Consider the following 20,112-nt stretch of genomic DNA (forward strand, 5'->3'; position numbering starts at 1 on the left):
TATCAATAGGATTAATAATTTCAACCGCCATTCTTGAAACAGCCATTAAAACATGAGAAAAATGTCTACTAACTGTTTCTCCTGAATGTTGAAACCTTTCTTGCACTATCCTATTCCCAAACCCATGACCTAAAGTAATCAAAAACATAGCTACCAACTCTTCAACAGTTAATTTCCTAGTACCTCTTAAATGATATTTTTCCTTCAACTCTTTACACAAGTAAAGGAATACGTGTATTTCCATTCTGAAATTTTGTTTGCACCTATCAGGATTACCTTGTACAATCTCCATAACCCACTTATAACCTGTTTGAGAAGAGGTCCTACAAGGTTCTTTTGCAATATATGGTATATAATAGTTCTCAACCAATTCTACTGCTGCAGCTGCTAGAATAAAAACGTCATTTTCATTTTCATTTTCCTCTTCACCATAATCACTATCACTTGTATCATCTTGAGTGCTATAATCACTATTGTCCATGTCTGTGAGGAAAACAAATAAAGAAATAAACACAAAATAAATATATAAGCACCCATAAAAATAAGAAAAACATCATCCAAACATAGTTATGAAATATTATAATATACTCACCTTAGTACACAAATCAACACATAAAAAATAAAAAATAACACTCAAATAAATCCTTACAGCTTCTCAAATAGTTCATAACAAAACAACATTAAAAAATAACAACATTAATCAATGCTACGACGGTTAATTTCTCTATTTCCCATTCGCTTGATAAAGTCAATCTGCAACCATGGCTCTTTAATAGTCACAAACATCTCTCTATGTGATCTCTTAAGAAATACCTCTGTTGCAAACTTAAGGATATCAATGTCATTTTTTCTTTCAGCAATCCCCCGAACAACATCCATGACCTCTTCAATATTACATCCAGGCTTATCGTAGCTCTTAGATGTCATTGTATTTTTACTTTCTATTACATCACAAATACGACTCAAATGTTGACTAACAATTTCAACTCCTTTCTTTCTTTTCTTACATTGAACTGCAAGACCAAACTTCTTATTTCCTTTATCCCGCGTATCTAAATCAGCAGGAATATCATCAATGCCATGTGTATTGAGATTTGGTTCATCATCCAAAACATCTAAACCTTCTACAACATTGTCATCTTCATTAAGCATTACTTCTGCACTATCTATGAAACCAATATCATTAGGAACCAACCCTATGGATGGTGCCCAAGATCCCTCCCCAGTGGCAGTTATATCTCTAAACAATATCTCCACCTTCGTAGCATAAGCCAAACCTGTCGTGCGAAACTTGGTTGCTTCTGGAACTTCCTGTATTTAGGTTTATGTAAAAATCAATAATAAACATTTGTGCAAATCATTTAAACAAAAAACAAACAAGTATAAATATAATACCTGCAATTTTTTTTCCCACCAATCATCGGGTGCATCAATTGTCTTTTTCACCGGATCCCATCCAAGGCCAGTTTCCTTGCCTATCAATCTCTTCCAAATGTTCCACTCTTTTTTCAAACTATCCCACTTGTTCTTTAGTTGTTTATAACAATATTGTTTTCCAGTTTTTTCATTAAATTTATCTATCACATTTTTCCATCCTATCTTATTGAAATGTGTCCCTGGGCGGTTACCAGCATGAATCTCAGTAATACATATGTCAAGATAATCTTCTAACATTTTTTCAGTCCAAACTACTTTCTTTATCTGAGTATCTGCAGTAGCAGCAATAACGTTGCTTTGACCTTTTTACTTATGTTTGTCACACAATAAATAAGCTGATAAAATTATAAATGAAAAAGTATGTTAAACATTATTAAAAATTAATAATATGTTTAAAGTGCTAGCTTTGATAAAATGCAAAAAAAATAAAAAAAAATTAACATATTGACATGAAAAACATGCATGTCCACAAACAAAAGGGTACCAATAAGCAATATTATCTCAAAACAAGTAACTATTATTATTAACTAATATTACTTTTTGGAGAACTCCATTAAAAAAGTATAAATCAAAAGAGTCAACAATAGTATAAAAATTTATAGTTAAAAAAAAAATGTAAAATAAGAAAGAAAAACAAGTATATTCTAGAAACAATTAAACAAAAAAAAAAAAAAGAAAGAAGTTGAATGAAAAAAAATGACAAATTCGGCACTAGTTCCTAGGCAAGAATACCACTAGAACAATCTAGCACTCTTCTAGTGCTTTCGTCCCAGCAACCTTTAACACTCAAAGCCACCTTCTTTATCTTCTTCTCCCTTTATCCTCTGTTTTTTTCTTCTCTGTAGGTCTCTCTTTTATTTATTTTTTCTCTTTATCTTTTCTAATGCTCTTCTATGAAGGTCTTAGACTCTTAGTTCTTTCATCTTACATCTTGCGACTCCAAAGCCATCTTTTTTATCTTCTTTATTTTTTCTTCTCTGCTTTATTTGTTCTAATATATTTCTCTGCAAGTCTCTCTATTATGTTTAGCTCTTTCAATTTACATCTTGCAAATTTCTTTTATATATATCAAGATTGGAACAAAAGAGATGAAAATAATCAAAAATCAAATGCACTCACCGGAACGAGATAAACCTCTGCTTGATCCTCTCTCCCTGTAGCGGCTCTCAACTGCAGCATAATAATACCTTTGGTTCAACGTGATGCTTATATATGGGTATGGTTGTCAATTGTTAAAATTGGTATGGGTATTTTTGTCGGTTCATAAATTTTATTGAGTGCAAAGTGCGGCGCGCCTTTCGTTCCAGAAGTCCGTTTCACCGAAGCCTCATTTTCGAGCTTCGGCCAAAACGTGATTTTGAGCGTTTCCATTCTCAAAAGCGCTGGGGCAATATTTTACCAAACAGTCTCAAATTTTCCTGAAACGGGCTTCTTAAGCCTCAACGCTCGTTTTGGCTCTGCAACCGCAGAGCCAAACATAGTCTTAATCTCTTATTTTCTACCTGAATTTCGTGAATAAATTATTCCGGAAATCCCATCCCTATTCCTTACCTCTTCCCACCCATCAACATTTATTTATTTATTTATTTCAAATTTCAGTGCATGGTATATGGCAGTAAATCTGAAGATATAAATGGGGATCTGTAGGCCCCCATTGCCATTGCGTTGTTGTTGTTGTTGTCGGATGGATATTATCTGAGTGCTGAAACATGTAGGTCAGTACAACAGCCACTTTGGCAGAAAAGTATATAATTTGCTCTGAACCGTTCAAGATATTTCAAAAAATGGGAGGGGTACAATACTTATAATAATCAGTATTTTATTATTTTTATTTCTTTTAAAAAAATTGAGTTTTAAGAGTAATGCTACAAGTCACTCTCGTGTTTCCCTTGCGTCACTCTAAGAATGATGTGGCTTATAAAATCATCATTAACGATTAAAATTTATCACCTAGCAATTGGAAATGCAACGAGAGTCGTCAAACCCTAGAAAGAGAGCATAGTAGAGTGGGGAGGGAGAGTTACGACTCCCTCCTCTTCGCCCCCTTTCTCCTTCCCCCTTGCCCGATTGCCCCTCCTTTTTCCCGCCTCCACTGTAGATCGACCACAGCGCGTGTGTCAACGGTGCTCGGGGTGCTTTCTAGCGGCGTATGATTGGCCGGCGGTGGCGTGTGGAATGCATGAGGGTTTGTTGGATTTTGTTATTGTATTTTTGTTGTTTTTAAATAAGAACGTATTCGCACTAGATCTGCTTTTAGTAGCGATCAATGGGGTAAAAATTTATTCGTTTTCTTAGGTTTTATTTTCATAAATCTTTAAGAATAACGGAATTGGTTTTCAGTCGGTCTTTTGTTTTCTTATAATTCATTTTCTAAGAACAAACCATAGACCGATGACAGAGAAGTTATTAAGCATAAAAAAGAATTGTCACTATGGTAAAGATAGTGAATAGGATTGCGATTGATAAAGCACTAGTAGCGGAGATAAAAAAATAAAAAATAATAATAATAATAATAAAAAGTTAGAGAATTAAAGACCTGACAGCGGATAGAGACATGATTCGTTAGAATTTGCTGTAGATCTAAAATTGTTAGAAACTGTTACTTTTCATAGATATTGTCTTATAATAGCTCAAGAGGCTATTGTGTATGTCATAAATAATGTTTGAGTTGTGAAGATTTCAAATCATAACTTTAGGATTGTACAAAGCATTTTGCCTAATTTAATTGTTATATCAATGAAAAGATAATTCGTTAAAAAAAAAATCATCATTAACCTTGATTATTATTAAATTCTCTTTTTAGAATTACACGATTTTAAAGGAGAATTTACCGCTTCTTTCTTCTTAAAAAAGAAAAGGGTATATTTGTTAATTACAGATACGGGTTTAGAGCTTCTTGGAGTTGGCTGGAGACTATGGCATAGTCAATACCTTAATGGGTTTAGCATAAAAAAAGGTTGTTTGAGGACACTTGCAAGTTGCAATATATATATATATATATATTTGAAATGAAATTAAGGCCGCAAATCGCAATGGTAAATGGGACGAATGGGCCAAGGCTTAGGTTGTTGGAGCCCAGTGAGGAAGTGAGCCTTCCATGATTCCATCTCTCCAGTATTTGTCAAATGGTTGGAATTTCAAATCTCAAAACCAACACTTTTATAAAATATAATAGAAAAGAGAATTTTTTTTTATTTTTTTTATTTTTATATGTTCGCATAAGAGGGAGATTCGAACTAATAACCTCCGCTTCATTAAGCGTGATCTCAGTCAATTAAGTTACCTCTTTGAGACAAAAGAGAAATAAATTAGTCCTTAGATTTTATGCTATTCAAATAAAATAATTAAGGGCCCAAAGCCCACATAAATAGTTTATCGTGTCACACTTGTCAATGTGATGCCATTGTTCAAATTGCCACGTCATTGACAATAATATTTGAACGAAAAAAATCAGCCCAAGAATGACAAACATCAATAGAATGAGGTATAATTGAGGCAATATTGCATCACAGACGATAAATTGGGCATAACTTTAGTTATAATTATTAAAATTGCACATGAACCCCTAATTTAGAAAGCTATTTTTTTTTGGTGCGCACGTCGTGACCACCGATGATGGTTGTTTTCTAGCCCAAAGCCCGCTGTCTTCCTTTGAATCACTATTTTAAGTTACCTTTTAGTCATTTTATAAAATATTTATTTTATCGTTGTAGTAGGGCTTTGATTTTCGAATTTCGCCAGCTTTTTTGTAGAATCTTTATTTATGTTTGCAATTTGATTTTATTTAGTAATTACAAATTTTTCCACTTTCGTCAAAAAGTCGGTTTGCTTCAACTATTTAAGCCCGATTTGGTGGCTTAGTTCTTAATTCCAAGTTGATAATTATTCTTTGTTTTGTTTGGGGGTGGTTAGGGTTTTCTCTTCCTTATTCCGTTTTTCGTTAATTTTCTCTTTTTATACATTACCTTTTACATTCAATCTTCAATTTCTGATTACTATCTGATGCAGTGTAACTTAGTAGACTGCAGCGAATAACAACATTAAGCAACGGATAAATATTTTTAGATCTTGATTCTATCAAATGATCTAAGAAATATTATTAAAAAGCTAGATACTCTATAGGTTTTGAAGGAAAACAAAGAAAAAACTCAACTCTAACTAATTCTTATTAAACAAACACATTAATATTCTAAATATGCGTTTCTATAGGCTATAAGCATGTATTTATAGCCCAAAGACTCATAAACCTAATAAAACTACTGATTAGAATTAGAATTGTAATCCTATGAAGCCGGATGGGACAAACCCCTGTCCGAACAGACACTTAAAATGTGCATAATTAACATAGAGGCGTTCGGACGGCTAGCCTCCGTGTTCGGACGCGAGTTCCAAGAACTCCTTCAATCGATGGCGTGTCCAAACAAGCTAAACCCATATCTGGACATGACTTCCAAAAACCTCCCTTTAGGTCCCTCGATCTACATCACTATCACACGCTGTCGAAACAATCATAATTGTGCTTGGAGTCCCTGCCATCTCAAAGGGGAATTTTAGGGTGGCTAGACCATCCTATCACTTGGAGGGATGGTTTAAACTACCTCCACGAGGCTTTCAATGGTGGCTTAACCAACCTCCCACCTGAGAGGTATGATGGTGCTAGCCTTCCTAGAGTAACTCTAGGGAGGGGGCTGGAGCCTGGATGGTCCCCATCCCTCTCCTTAAGTAGTCTAATTGAATGATCAATTTGAAAAACGTGAATAATCCAAGAAGTTAATTATTGAAATTGAAAACTCAAGAACTAATTTTGATTTTTTCTCAAAATTGAAAATTATAAGACGGGTGAGTGGCCTTTATGATATTTGTAACGAGGAAGCCCTAAGATTATAGGAAATGTTAATTAGGTTTTACATATATAAGATACATGCATACATATCTATAGAGGGTTTACATAATGAGTAATACAATATATATATATATATATATATATATATACTATCTCTTTATCATCCTTATATTATTCTAAAGTTAATATGAATTTTAAAATTACCATTGAACTAAATCCCTCTAGTTCAATAATAATTTTAAAAGTTACATCAACTTTAGAAAATAAAAAAATATAATAAAAAGATAATATATTGCATGGGAATTGGGAAATAAGATTTACATAGCAATAGGTGAAACTTCAGGCACATGAACAGGAAACTCGTGAATCTCATCCATCCACGGATTATTGTTCTTCTGCTTTGCCGGGTCAACGGTTCGCAATGCACGCCACACAACACTATTGCACTTGAATCCTGACCCGAATGCAATTTGCCATACCCGATCGCCTTTCTTGACCCGGCCCATAGCCTCACTGTAAGCCAGCTCATACCAGACAGAACTACTGGAAGTATTCCCAAACCTGTAAAGAGTCATCCTCGACGGCTCCAAATGCCACTCGGAGAGTCCGAGGTTCCTTCCGACCACCTCCACCACCGCCCTCCCACCTGAATGTATGCAGAAGTGCTCGAAAGCCAGCTTGAAATTCGGAACATATTGTTTTATCTTCATCTTCAACATCTTTCTTCCGACCAAGTTCGCCAGAAAGAGGAGTTGTTCGGACATGGGAAGCACCGACGGACCCAGAGTTGTGATGTTGGTTTTAAGGGCTTCGCCGGCCACGGCTACCAGGTCTTTGGAGAGGGCAATGCCGACTGCGTCGGCGCCGTCATCTTTTTGTAAAATGCAGTTGTAAGCGTTGTCGTCTGCTCCCTTATGCGTGCGAACGGTGTGAATGAGTTGGTACTTTGATCGGCGGCGGTCAGTTGATCGGTTTGATAAGAGGATCGCCGCCCCACCCATGCGGAAGAGACAATTTGTGATGAGCATTGATCGGTTATTGCCAAAATACCAATTCAGAGTCAAGCTTTCCATGCTCACCACTAGGGCATAGGAGTTCGGTTGCACCTGATCAAATATTACATGGTGAAAGGTTAAATCAAGAGCATTAATGTAATCATATATTCATACGTTTGGTTTTGTAATTTCAAAATGTGCTACTTAAAAATAAGAAACTTCACTTACTTTTTTGAATTGCCACAACTTTTATAATGTTCATCCTAAAGTTCGAAACGTCTCAATTTAATATATTGAATTTCGAATTTTTTTCAATGTCCTCTATTAGATAGAATTTTTCGTTAAATTTTAACAAAATTCCCAAAATACCTTTTTTTTTTTTTTTTTTGGATGCAAAGATTGAGGCATGGAGATTTTTGTAAATAATGTTAAATTCGGATGAATGCCTTAATCACCACTAGGGCATAGGAGTTCGGTTGCACCTGATCATGATAATTACATGGTGAAAGGTTAAATCAAGAGCAATATCATTTCAAAACATGCGACTTAAGAACTTACCCTTTCGATTTGTCACATTTTTTGTAATGTCACCCATAAAGTTCAAAACATCTTATTTTAGTGTATTAAATTTTTAATTTTTTTCCATATCTCCCGACCACTAGAATTTTGTGTTAAATACCAACAAGATTCTCAAAATATCCCTGTTTATTTTTTATTTTTTAAATATTATTATTATTTTTTTGGCAAAGATTGAGGCACGGATATATTTGTAAATACCGTTAAATTCATGCCAACGCTATAATCTTTGTAATTTTTATTTTTTGTTTTTTTTTTCCTAAAACAAATGGGGTATTTTGGGAATTTTGTTGGAATTTAATAAAAAATTATAATAGAATTGGGACATTGAAAAAAATTCAAAATTCAATATACTAAATTGAGAGAAATTGAACTTTAAAGAGGACAATGCAAAAATGATGACAATCCATGAGATCGAATTAAGTGAAATTTTCACTAAAAATAACGACTTTAAAACGCATGATGATCTGAAAACGCTATTTTAAAAAACACAGTTAAGCGTTTAGTAAAATTGCATGTAGTTTAACATTTAAAATTGTTAGAAATGACGTGTATATAGTGAGTTGAGATGACCTGCAAGAGGCGTTTGGCAAGGTCTACAGAAATAAGTCCAGCGCTGCAGCCCATCCCAGCAAGATTATAGCTCAAAATGTTCCCTCTGAGCTTGTACCTGTTGACAACCATGGCAGACAAGGACGGGGTTGGATTGAAGATGCTACAGTTCACTACAAGAATCCCTATATCCTTACACTGCACCCCTGTTTTTGCCAGCAACTCGTCAATGGCTCCAAACATCACCATCTCCGCCTCATTTCTCGCTTCCTCAATGCTCATGTTCCTCGGGACATCCAGCAGGGATTTCGAGGCATATGTCTTCTGGCCGTACCCTGACCTCTCCAGGATCTTCTTCTGAAACGCCAAACTTTCTTCAGAGAAACTCCCGGTGAGCTCTGATCTTTTCATGAACGTTTCTCTGCTGCAGATTAGAGTCGGGTCGGGCTTGTAACATGAAAAATCCAACAAGTAAACTTTTCTTGGACGACCCATCAAGTAAATGGTTGCAGGGATTACTACTGTAATGATCAGCATGTGGATGAGCTTGAGGTGGCTGAAGAAATGAACAAAATCTTCTGCAGAAAGATGAGCAAAAAACAGGGTGAGGAGCGGAATCAAGAGATACATGGCGTTGGATATTGAGCAGTGATAACCAAGCTTCAGGAACTTGAGTTTAATTGAATTTGGATCTTTTTCGAGGTCTGCCATTGTTGAATGTGAGCTGAAGAACTGAAACCAAGAGTACCCTTTTCGATCACTTTTTTTTTTTTTTTTTTTTTCTTTTCTTTTTCTTTCTCTTTTGTTTGGTGAATTTGCAGGCTTTTGTAGTTTGATCAAACTTTTACAGAGAATGCGCTACTTTGGAAGAAGATGACTCAAAGAAGTTGCACTTAACAAGGGTATAAATTGCCCAATCAGATTATAATAAAGAGAGTGGACAAGGCACCATTGAATAAGAAAGCAGAGACTCACAAAAATATCAAGTAATTACCATTCAATTAAGGATTAAATACCTTTGACCCTATTTGGTTTAACAACTTTATTTTTTGCCCCTTAGTTTTACTTTGTATCACAGATGATACCTCAATAATCACAAAAAACAGAAATGATACTTTCGTCTAATTTCTGCCCAAAATTTAACTGAAAGCCACGTCAGTACCATTAAAAAATTGACATATGTCTATATACTAATTAAAAATAAAAATAAAAATTTTAAAATAAAAATATTATAAAGAAAAATACAGGAGCCACCCCTTTCCCCTGTATTTTTTTTTTTTTTTTTAATTTTAAAAAATTTATATTTTTAATTAATATATGGACACGCGTCAATTTTCTAATGGTACTGACATGGCTTTCCGTCAAATTTTAGACGTAATTTAGATGGAAGTACCATCTATGATACAAAATAAAACCGAGGGGATAAAAAATAAAATTGTTAAACCATAGGGAGCAAAAAAGTATTTAACCCTTTGATTAATTAATGGTATGGTATGTCATATTAGACTAATCAACTAATGCCACGCAGCATTCTTTGACAAGAATAAACATGCAGTAAGTGCCACGTGACATAATTATTTTAAATTATAATTATACTATAATAAATTTAAAATATTATAAATGTTTTTCTTATATATATATATATGGCATGAAGAAGGAACTGTGTGTTAGGCCAAGGGTATGTGTGGATAGTTTTCCGTCTAGGAAAGACATGCTTAGGAAGTTTGCCTAACCTTTAGCAAGAGAATCATTAACAGATTTCTTATTAAACAAGGTAATAGTTTGATTATTACCCGAAATAGCAAATGTTTGTTCAATAGTTTTAACAGAATATTCAGTTTTAAAAGAAAATTTTAACCAAGAAGTAGTACAAACATCTTTAGCAGAAAGCTTGAGGATATTCCATTTATCAAATTTAAAATCATTATCACATTCAACAGAAAATTGTTCAAAATTAACCACGTCAGGTGGTAAACTAGAACTAGAGCTAACAGAAGAATTAGATCTCCACATTTATATTTCACAATTATCTCATAATGTTGATGTAATAATTACAATCAATATTTAGATTTTTCTTTTTTAAAAATAAGGACTAATCTAAATTCTAAAGGTTAGTTGGAACTGTCATGTCAGCGCTATGTAATAGTTGTGAAATATAACATTACTCTTAAAATAACTATGTTATGTAGCACATATAGTTAGTACATTACATGTCAAACGAGAGCTACGTAAAATTAATTGATTGGTTTAACGTAATATACCGTTAATTAATTCAATAATTAGTTGAGATTGGAACTTATAAATTAAAATTTAGTGTCTAAATTGAAATTGCACAAACTAAATTAATTTGATATTTTCCCTTAAAAAAAAAAAAAAAAACATGACTGGCTTTAGAACTACGTAAGGAAAAATCGACGTACATTAATTGGACCACATGGGCGCATGCGTAGAGGCAAGCTTAAAGGAAAAGCAGGTTGGTGTGTAGGAGGTGAGTTTGAAGACTTTTGTACTGCGTAAGACAATTGAGTTGTCTATGTTGCTCATTAATATATACACGAAAGCGACCCACCTGCATGACACATGGCCTGCTGACTGGTGACCTTCAAGGAATATTTTCTGTTCTTTCTTCCTCGCATTTATTCTACCATATCTGCCAAAAGTAGTACGTTTTTTTTTGTCCAAATATATTAATGTGTGTGTGTGTTTTTTTTTTTTTAATTATAAGGTTAATAATTGTTGAAATTATTAAAGAAAAAAAAAAGGATAAAATATATTTTTTGCTTAATTATTTTACCATTTATAGATTACCACATCAATTTGAAAATAACTTTATAATAAAAGTTATAATACTTTTAGCGTTACTCTAAAAGAAAAAAAAATTAGATGGCTAATTATATTCTAATCGCAATTATAAAAAAGTAAATAACGCGTTTTTGATTCACAACTTGTATGTAGGGTTTTGTTGTTGGATGATGATCAAAGGTTGTCTAACTTTGTGTTAAATTTTGAGTAGCTTAAGAAAGGGGAATTGTAAGTCTCAAATGCTTCAAGCAGCCTAAAATGCGGGATTTATTTGTGATTTGAAGTACGTCATGAATCCCACATCTTCAACTCTTAAGCTAACTAAATTTTTGTGAAATTCAAGATCTATTTGAAACGGACAATCTTATGTGAATTTTTTTTCTTCCTTCTATTTATACTTCTCATTTATATCGCTAGTTGCTAATTTTAATTTAAAACGAATAACACGAATAAATAATGTGTATATATATATATATATATATACACATATACACACACAAGAAAACTGCAATCTTCCATTCAAAAATCAAGTAAAAAAAAAAAAACCTGAGCTGGAATAGGTAGAGGTTTTATTTAGTTGGGTGGAGATACATGTTGAATGTTTAAAGCAAGTTAAATCCAGTACCATGTGAATTGACGGGTCAGGAACCTTCAAGACAAGATCACTTCGTGTAATATTCATACCATAAAAAGACAAACAGAGTCGTCGTATATCACATATTTTGAGAGTAACTATTTCACCAAATCTCATCCATGAGAGTAACTATTGCACCTATTCTCCTGCTGAGTATAAATTTCCCTTGAATATTTGTCCCCGAGCTGGCAACCAAACCATGTGAAGGAGTAAATTTAGACCTGGAAACCCTAGTTTAAAGCAGAAAGAAGCTCCAATATTCAATTGACCCCCCCACCAAAGCAGTGAGCTGCACCATTACTCCAGCTCAGAAGAGAAATAAATGGAGAGCAGCAGCATATGAATGAGACTGCTTTTAAGTCTTCTTCTTCCCTTATTAATACCCTTTCACCTTCACTGCCTACCCATTCAAATCAATCTCAACAATACATGCAGCTTTCCATTCCGGAAATATGCAATTTTTGGTGTCTTCTACCCATTCAAATCCACCTCAATCGGTCGCATCACTTTACAGAGGTAGCCCTGGTGCTACCTTTTTTCCTTTCATAGGTGCCCTCTTTATTTTTGTCTTGATGCATGGATCCAATTTCTTTAATCAACCATTCAATAAAATTGTTTTTTAATTAACCGTACGTATGCATCTATCAATTTAGGCCTCTTTTGTACTTTTACGAAAACATATTATGATATAAAAAAAAAAAGAAGAAGAAGAGGTTTTGTCCTTTGAGAATTGTAATTGCTCTGTTTTTTTTTATTATTATTATTATTATTTATTTATTTATGTAAAACTCTAAATTTATTTGGTTGGTGAGACGCTAATCCTTTATTGTTCTTTTATTCTCCGTTATAGCTGCGTCAATAATCCTACTTAGATTGTTATACCATATACCATGATAATGTTACTAATTTAAGATGCGGTCTATCATCGCTACAATTATTGTTTTTTTGATATGACGGCTTTTTGATATGACGGCAAGGAAAGGGAGACATTGTTCTGTTGCAAATTTATCATATGATATGACAAGACATGGCATAATTAATTGATAATGTTATTTGTTGTTAATTTATAATGCTATTAATGTTGTTATTATTATTATTATTATTTTGATATAACCACGTAGAAATGGCATGACATCACGTAATGTTAATTTATCCTAGCGTATGACATATAATTATCTGGTAATTTATACCATTGTAAGGTGTGATATAGTCACAATTTAAATTCAACTTTGGTCTAACTTATAAACCAAATTTTTTTCTCTCTAGTTTAAGGCGCTCTCTCTCCTTTACAAGCAGTTTTTTTTTTTTTTTTTACTTAAAGAGAAAAGTTGGGTTTAAGTTGTCTTTAACCTTTTCCTTCTACTTAAATATATATGAAAAATGACTATACTTAATAAAAAAAATAAAAAATCAACTTTTTGGTTGCTATTTTAATGTAATAGTAGTAAAACTCCACCTGTTTGCTCTATGCCAACCTCTTTGTTGTCTTTTTGTAGGTTCACATAAATTTGTCAGGTGATGGTCTGCACCATAAATATTCATCTTCTACTCTTCTTGGGGCTGTTTAAGTCGGAATACGATCATTTTCAGTTTATTTTGGATTAAAAAATATTCAGTTTATGGTTATAATTTCTTTTTATAAATCTTAAAGTCACAAATGGAACACCTATCTTACTAACAATATATATATATATATATATTCCAATTAAAAAATAATAATAATAATAAAAAATAAAGAGTAGTTGACTACCCCATTGGGGGCTAGAGTGGCTTCGGCCAAACAAACAACCTGTCTGGGGTGGCCGAAGCCACCCTATGGCCCTTAGGGGTGGTCTGGCCACCTCCGGGTAGTTCAATCGGTTGGAACCATACTTAATGAAGTAGAAGTCACTATTTTGAATCTCTCTTCCACTCTTGTGCTGACATGTCAAAAAAAAAAAAAATCGTTTGGCCCTTGGGGTGATCCGACCAGATTGAACTCGACCTGGTGGTTGGGGTGGCAGAAGCCTCTCCGGAGCTCAATGGGGGTGGTCCGACCACCCAAAGTGCTTGAAAAAAAAAAAAAAAAAATGTTTGGCCATTGGGGTTGGCTGAACCACCCACATTGGCCACCCCAGACCGGCCTGTCTGGGGTGGTCTGGCCACCCCAAGGGCCAAACGAGGATCCTATTCCATTTAAGTCTGCTCATTATTTAGTAATGCTACCTCCCGCTATTAATTGCATTTTTGCTTTACTGGTTATTAATATTATTTTAAAATAAAACAAATTATTATTATTATTATTATTATTATTATTATTATTGGGTGATTTGGCCATTCCCATAGATGGTATGGGGTGACCGAACCACTCTCATGGCCATTGGGGGTAACGCTATTAAATTGTGGAACGGAACATGCATGAACGAAAGTACTATTTATTGGATATATACAAGTACCATCTAGATAGTTTTTGAAATCAAGAGATCTATTTGAATCATGTTAAACCACATGTACCCTAAAGCGTCTTTAACTCTAAAATCTATTTTGAACACGCTGCGCAACTTCACAATAGATTAAGATCTTAAAATGGAGAGAAATTATTTTATGGTCTATATTAAATTTTATAAGTTTAAATGGTATATATATATATATATATATATATATATATATTTTGCCACGTTGTGAACATATTATCACGTTATTTAAAAATTTTAAATAACTTGATCAAAACAAAAACTAAACATGATTCTATTCCTTGAGATCTAGCATGCATCATCATGTGTATTAATGGCGCCCTTGATCATTGTAGTTTTTTCAATGTCCATATATAATTCTATGCTCTCTTTTTCATTTTTTTTTTTTAAAAAAAACTTCTGTACCGTCCTAAGCCAAAACCTTAATAAATAACCTAAAAAAAAAAAAAAAAACCTAACTTTAAATCTGGCATGTCAGAATGGAATTATTCTGTGTCCCACATTTATGATCTCGAACTAGATAGGTAAGAGGCAACATATTGACCCATGGATATCTCGTATTTATTCATTGAAATACCGCCTAACCCTAAAATCTTGCAAGTTAACCTGCAAATTAATCTGTCCCACATTTATGATCTTTAACTAGAAGGCAACAAGCTTTACCCTTTCCATTTCATTTGAAATTAAAATAAAATAAAATTTATTTAGTGTTAAATGATGAAAAATATTATTTTAATATTAAAGTTAAAAAGCAAAATTTACAATATTATTTCTTATTTTACATTATAAATGAAGGGGATTCTATTTCACATTAAATCATGTAGAATGCTAGGTGTTTTAATTTCCTTGTGTTCTTCTAGTGTTTTCTTGGTTCTAGATAGATATTATTTTCTTAAAAAAAATTTTAAAAAAATTATCTATTATTTCTATCACTTGATTTTTATAAAATTATATCTACCTAAGATTTTTTTTTAAAAAAAAAAAACACACACACAAATACCGAAAGAAAAAGAAAAAAATAAAAAAATAAAAACACGCAGCATTTCCCGTTAAACCATGCATAGATATCTCCTATATATATATATATTTATTTCTTCCCTGAAATGCCTTGGCTTTAATTAACGACACAACTGACCTTCATGATCAGGAGGCTTATTAATTAATGTTGCCTTCAATCCATTACTATGTATCACCATCCCTTCCTCCCTTTCAAAATCATATTTGTCTCAAGATTGGCTGTCAAGTTTGACGAATATCTTCTACAATTTATAGAGATTTTTACCATTGTTTTCAAATTAAACTGTCGCCATTAATGTTACTTTTACTGACTAATTAAGCAATATTTTACAGTATTTAATTACCACCTTAGTGTCCTTTGATTGGGTTTTTGGGGCTGCTTTGCTCAGCCTCTTGCCTTATTTTTGGTGTAATTCTAATTAAATGTCATACTTGTGTCTTACTTATATCTTAGTAAGAATGATGTGGCTATTAAGATCACACTTTGATCAAAATTCAATAATAATCAATCAAAAGCCCAATAATAATTTTAATAGTCACATCATTTTTAGTATGATACAAATAAGTCTCCTAAAATTAATTACTCTAAAAAAATCTATCTGTTGGGTATGTAAATTTTACATGATGATCCATCTCTTTTGGCACTTGATCTTTCCTTTAACCTTTTTAATTCTGAATTGCTTAATTAAGATAAATGCATTTATTTATTATGTTAATGGATGAAGGATACATAGTCGCAAACAAAACAAAAAAACATAGAACAAATACACACGCATGTGCATGCATAATTTTTCCTTAAAAGAGAAGCTAATAAACTATGGATGCCACGTCAGGCACAGGAACGGGAAACTCATCAATCTCATCCGTCCACGGATTATGTTCATCCTTTGCCGGATCAACGGTTCGCAATGCTCGCCACACAGCACTGTTGCACTTGAATCCAGACCCAAATGCAATCTGCCACACCCGATCACCTCTCTTGATCCTCCCGGCGGCCTCACAGTAAGCCAACACATACCACGAAGAGCTACTTGAAGTGTTCCCGAACCTGTAAAGAGTCATCCTCGAGGGCTCCATATGCGACTCAGTGAGTCCAAGATTCTTCTCTAACTCGTCCAGCACCGCCCTCCCACCGGCATGTATGCAAAAATGTTCGAAAGCCATCTTAAAATCCGGCACATATTTTTGTATTCTCATATTAAATACTTTTCTCCCAACTAAATTCAGAAGAAATAAGAGTTGTTCAGATATGGGCAGGACTAAGGGTCCCAGTGTTGTGATGTGGGTTTTGAGGGCTTCGCCGGCAGCCGACAAGAGGTCTTTGGAGATTTGGACGCCGAGTCGTTTTTCTGGGTCTTCTTTCTGCAACACACAATTGTAACATTTGTCGTCTGCGCCCATGTGGGTGCGTAGAGAGTGAACGAGCTGGTACTTTGAACGCCCGCGATCGGATACTCGGTTTGTTAAGAGGATCGCCGCTGCACCCAAGCGGAAGAGGCAGTTTGTGATGAGCATTGAGCGGTTGTTGCCGCCATACCAGTTGAGATTCATCCCTTCCATGCTCACTATAAGTGCGTAGGTGTTCGGCTCCACCTTTTACAAAATGACAGCAAAAAGTGTTGGTTTTTTTTTTTTTTTTCTGTTCTTTTTTATAAAGAACTATAAAATAACTATTTTACTCGAACGTAAGCAAGATGATATTTTCAATGATAAGAAAGACTTAAACCGTAAAAAAATCAGAATGGGTGACCAAAGTTCTTATTCTATTTAGATGTGACTATAGCACATGCATTCCCTTAAGCCGGTTGAGGTGGTCCTCAAGCTAGTTGAAGCGTTCCTTCAAGCCGCTTGAATCATAGTTGATTCAGTTTTATCGAGAACACTAGTAACACTCAAGCTGATAGCATGGAATAATTCAAAACAGTTTCTATTTCAAGATTCGACCCTAAAACTTTTCACCCACTAAACCCTTTGAGTTAACTGAAATACCACTAGACCAATCAAGCCGCTTAAATCATAGCCTAATTCAGTTTTACCCAAAAAACTAGTAATACTCAAGCCGATAGCATGAAAATAATCCAAAAAGTTTTCTATTCCAAGATTCGACTCAAAAACTTTTTGCGACCCACAAAACCCTTTTGAAAGTTCCTTTTAACAAAAACCCAAAAAAAAAAAAAAAAAAAAAACCCCAATTAAGGCTTTGGATATATAATAAACCAGTTTAATTACAAACCTGTAACAAGCGTTTGGCGAGGTCAAGGGAAATAAGTCCAGCACTGCAGCCCATCCCACCAAGGCTATAGCTCAAAACATTCCCTCTGAGCTTGTAGCGGTGCACAACCATGGCAGACAAAGATGGCGTCGGATTAAACAAGCTAGAATTCACAATAAGAATCCCTATATCCTTAACATTCACCCTCGTTTTCGCTAGCAACTCATCGACAGCTCCAAAAATCAACATCTCCGCCTCCTTCCTAGCTTCCTCCACGCTCATTATCCCCGGGATCTCCATCAAAGACTTTGATCCGTACGTCTTCTGCCCATACCCTGACCTCTCCATTATCTTCCTCTGAAACGCCATGCTTTCCTCCGAGAAACTCCCGGTGAGCTCAGATCTCTTCAAGAAAAACTCCTTGGTGCACATTTGAGTTTTGTCGGGCTTGTAACATGCGAAATCCAACAAGTAAACTTGTCTTGGCCGACACATGAAGTAGAGGGCTACGAGGAAGACAGTAACTGCAATGCATGCAGTTGCTGATACGAGGTTGAGCTCATGGTTGTAATAATGGACGAAATTACCCTCTTCAGAGAGATGAGTAGTGGAAAAAAGTATGGCGATAAGAGGGACAAGAACGAGATACATGGCATTGGAGATTAGGTAGTGGAAAGCAAGCTTCCCGTAGTTTACTGGGTTTGGTTTCTTCTTCTCGTCCTCCATTGTTGAAAACGACTGGAGCTGAGAATAGGTCGAAGAACCAATTAATTAAGCGGCTCTTCACGTTGTTCAAGACGACACTATACGGGGCATAAGAGTTGCCTTAGATTTGCAGAAAGTCAGAAGGAAAAGACACTGCAAACTTTAAGATGGAAAAGTTTTGGTATGTGGAGTGCTTTATAGAATTTCATACAAACGTCCTACGAATATCTTACAAATCTGACCGCAACACTAATATTTGCAAAGTTGACCTGGCATCATTAATTAGTTATTAGATATTTTTTTTCTTCGAAAGAGTAATGATATATAACACAATTTTATTCTTTAAATATCTATAAGTGCGTAGGTGTTGGGCTCCACCTCTATAAATATCTATAATAATAGTCAAATCTAATTTTTAACTGTGTTTTTTCGTCTCCAACATAATATGCAATTTAACCTTTTTTTTTTCATCTAGTGTGAATAGTGAATAAGTTGATTAGTCTATTTCTCACTTTCTTTCTTTTATTCTCTTTCCTCCTCTTTCTTTTACTATTTTCCACACAAAATGATATTTAAAGAAAATAAAGAATAGTATAAAGAATGTGTTAGTGTAAATGAAAAAAATGAGTGGCTAAAGTAAAAATTTGTATTTTTTTAGTAGCTATTTTGCCTACTTCTGCTGGATATACTCTTAGAATATCTCCAGGAGAATAGACAAATCTTTCATAATAATCAGATTTGTCTCGTATTAACTTTTTTTCCTCTTCAGCAGAATAGCTATTTTGCATTTTTTTCCTTCTAGTTTGAATAGAAAATAGGTTGATTAACCTATTTACTATTTACATTATAAACTTCGTTTATTATTGTTTTTCTCTCCCTTTCTTCATTTTACTCTCCTTCTCTTCCTTTTTCTTTTACACTCTTTTCCACACAAAATAATATTTAAAGAAAATAGACAGTAAAATATAGAATATGTTAGTGTGTATGAAAAAATTATTTGCTAAAGTAAAAAATTGTATTTTTTCGGTAACTATTTTACCTATTTCTACTGAAAATGCTCTTATGTATAGAATTACTTAGGCTCTATAATAGTTATCGGGCGAAACTTCCAAGGGGCTCGAGGTCTCAAGCCTCAATATTTTTTCTAATTATTATTATTATATTTTTAAATACAAAAGCCCTTTAAAATCAATTTTTTATGGGGAAACTTCACGCCTGAACTGCAACGCTTTTTAAGAAGACCTCTCAAATTTCAAAAATTCTCAATTTAACCTCCTTAACTTTCAATTAGATTTAATTAACCAACTCCGTCAGATTCAGCTGTTAATCTTTAACAGAAATTACTAAAAAGACCAAATACCCTCAGTTTTTATTTTTTATTTATTTTTAATTTCAAATCCATGGTAAATTTAGAACTTTACAAATAAAGTCAAGGGTATAAAAATCGTTTTATTACTTTTTATGTTTAAAATTTGACGGAGTGGATACATTATATCAAATTGAAAGTTCATGAGGTGAAATTAAAAGTTTTTAAAATTTGAACGAGTCTTATCAAAATGCGTGAGATAATTCATGGGTCTTAAGTAAATTAGTTTCCCAAATTTTTATCAATAATTTTTATATTTTTTATTTTTGAAGTTTTGCTCTCCGCAATTAAAATTGTAGGTCATCCCAGGCTGTAAGCTATTACAGTTTTAACGTGTCTTTTATAAATCGTCGGAGTATTTATGACACTTATTATGTCAATTATTAAATATTTAAATTGATTTATTTTACCCATTTTATACCGCGTAACGTAACAATCACACAATCAATCATGCGAGTTATTAACTATTCATAGAGAAAGAAAGATTCAAGTCAACAAAAAAAAAAAAAAAAAAAAAAAA

General features: G+C 33.7%; 3 protein-coding genes across 3 annotated transcripts; all 3 read right to left on the reverse strand.

The window, feature by feature from the left end:
• Window positions 1-696: 696 nt before the first annotated feature.
• LOC132174560 (uncharacterized) lies at window positions 697-1,674 on the reverse strand. The gene is made up of 3 exons (XM_059586197.1): window positions 1,629-1,674; window positions 1,396-1,475; window positions 697-1,311 (listed from the first exon to the last, which is right to left on the reverse strand). The coding sequence occupies exons 1-3, from the start codon at window positions 1,672-1,674 to the stop codon at window positions 697-699; spliced, it is 741 nt and encodes a 246-aa protein (XP_059442180.1).
• Window positions 1,675-6,394: 4,720 nt separating this feature from the next.
• Window positions 6,395-9,341, reverse strand: LOC132174683 (3-ketoacyl-CoA synthase 2-like). The gene is made up of 2 exons (XM_059586323.1): window positions 8,425-9,341; window positions 6,395-7,386 (listed from the first exon to the last, which is right to left on the reverse strand). Exons 1-2 carry the CDS (start codon window positions 9,112-9,114, stop codon window positions 6,598-6,600), a joined length of 1,479 nt encoding a protein of 492 aa, XP_059442306.1. The 5' UTR covers window positions 9,115-9,341; the 3' UTR covers window positions 6,395-6,597.
• A 6,649-nt stretch (window positions 9,342-15,990) lies between these two features.
• On the reverse strand, window positions 15,991-18,406 carry LOC132173856 (3-ketoacyl-CoA synthase 11-like). Its single transcript, XM_059585503.1, has 2 exons — window positions 17,543-18,406; window positions 15,991-16,902 (listed from the first exon to the last, which is right to left on the reverse strand). Exons 1-2 carry the CDS (start codon window positions 18,245-18,247, stop codon window positions 16,117-16,119), a joined length of 1,491 nt encoding a protein of 496 aa, XP_059441486.1. The 5' UTR covers window positions 18,248-18,406; the 3' UTR covers window positions 15,991-16,116.
• Between the last annotated feature and the right edge of the window lie 1,706 nt (window positions 18,407-20,112).

This window comes from Corylus avellana, chromosome ca3 (genome assembly GCF_901000735.1).
Source record: "Corylus avellana chromosome ca3, CavTom2PMs-1.0".
Taxonomy (NCBI): Eukaryota; Viridiplantae; Streptophyta; class Magnoliopsida; order Fagales; family Betulaceae; genus Corylus; species Corylus avellana.

Bases quoted from the DNA above. Each gene is read 5' to 3' on its own strand.
- LOC132174683 (XM_059586323.1), bottom strand. From the start codon at position 9,114: ATGGCAGACCTCGAAAAAGATCCAAATTCAATTAAACTCAAGTTCCTG. The intron at 7,387-8,424 runs GTCATCTCAACT...ATATTTGATCAG, and splicing joins TTGCCAAACGCCTCTTGCAG to GTGCAACCGAACTCCTATGC.
- LOC132173856 (XM_059585503.1), bottom strand. From the start codon at position 18,247: ATGGAGGACGAGAAGAAGAAACCAAACCCAGTAAACTACGGGAAGCTT. The intron at 16,903-17,542 runs GTTTGTAATTAA...ATTTTGTAAAAG, and splicing joins TCGCCAAACGCTTGTTACAG to GTGGAGCCGAACACCTACGC.
- LOC132174560 (XM_059586197.1), bottom strand. From the start codon at position 1,674: ATGTTAGAAGATTATCTTGACATATGTATTACTGAGATTCATGCTG. The intron at 1,476-1,628 runs GTAACCGCCCAG...AGAGATTGATAG, and splicing joins TATTACTGAGATTCATGCTG to GCAAGGAAACTGGCCTTGGA. The intron at 1,312-1,395 runs GTATTATATTTA...ACCTAAATACAG, and splicing joins GGTGGGAAAAAAAATTGCAG to GAAGTTCCAGAAGCAACCAA.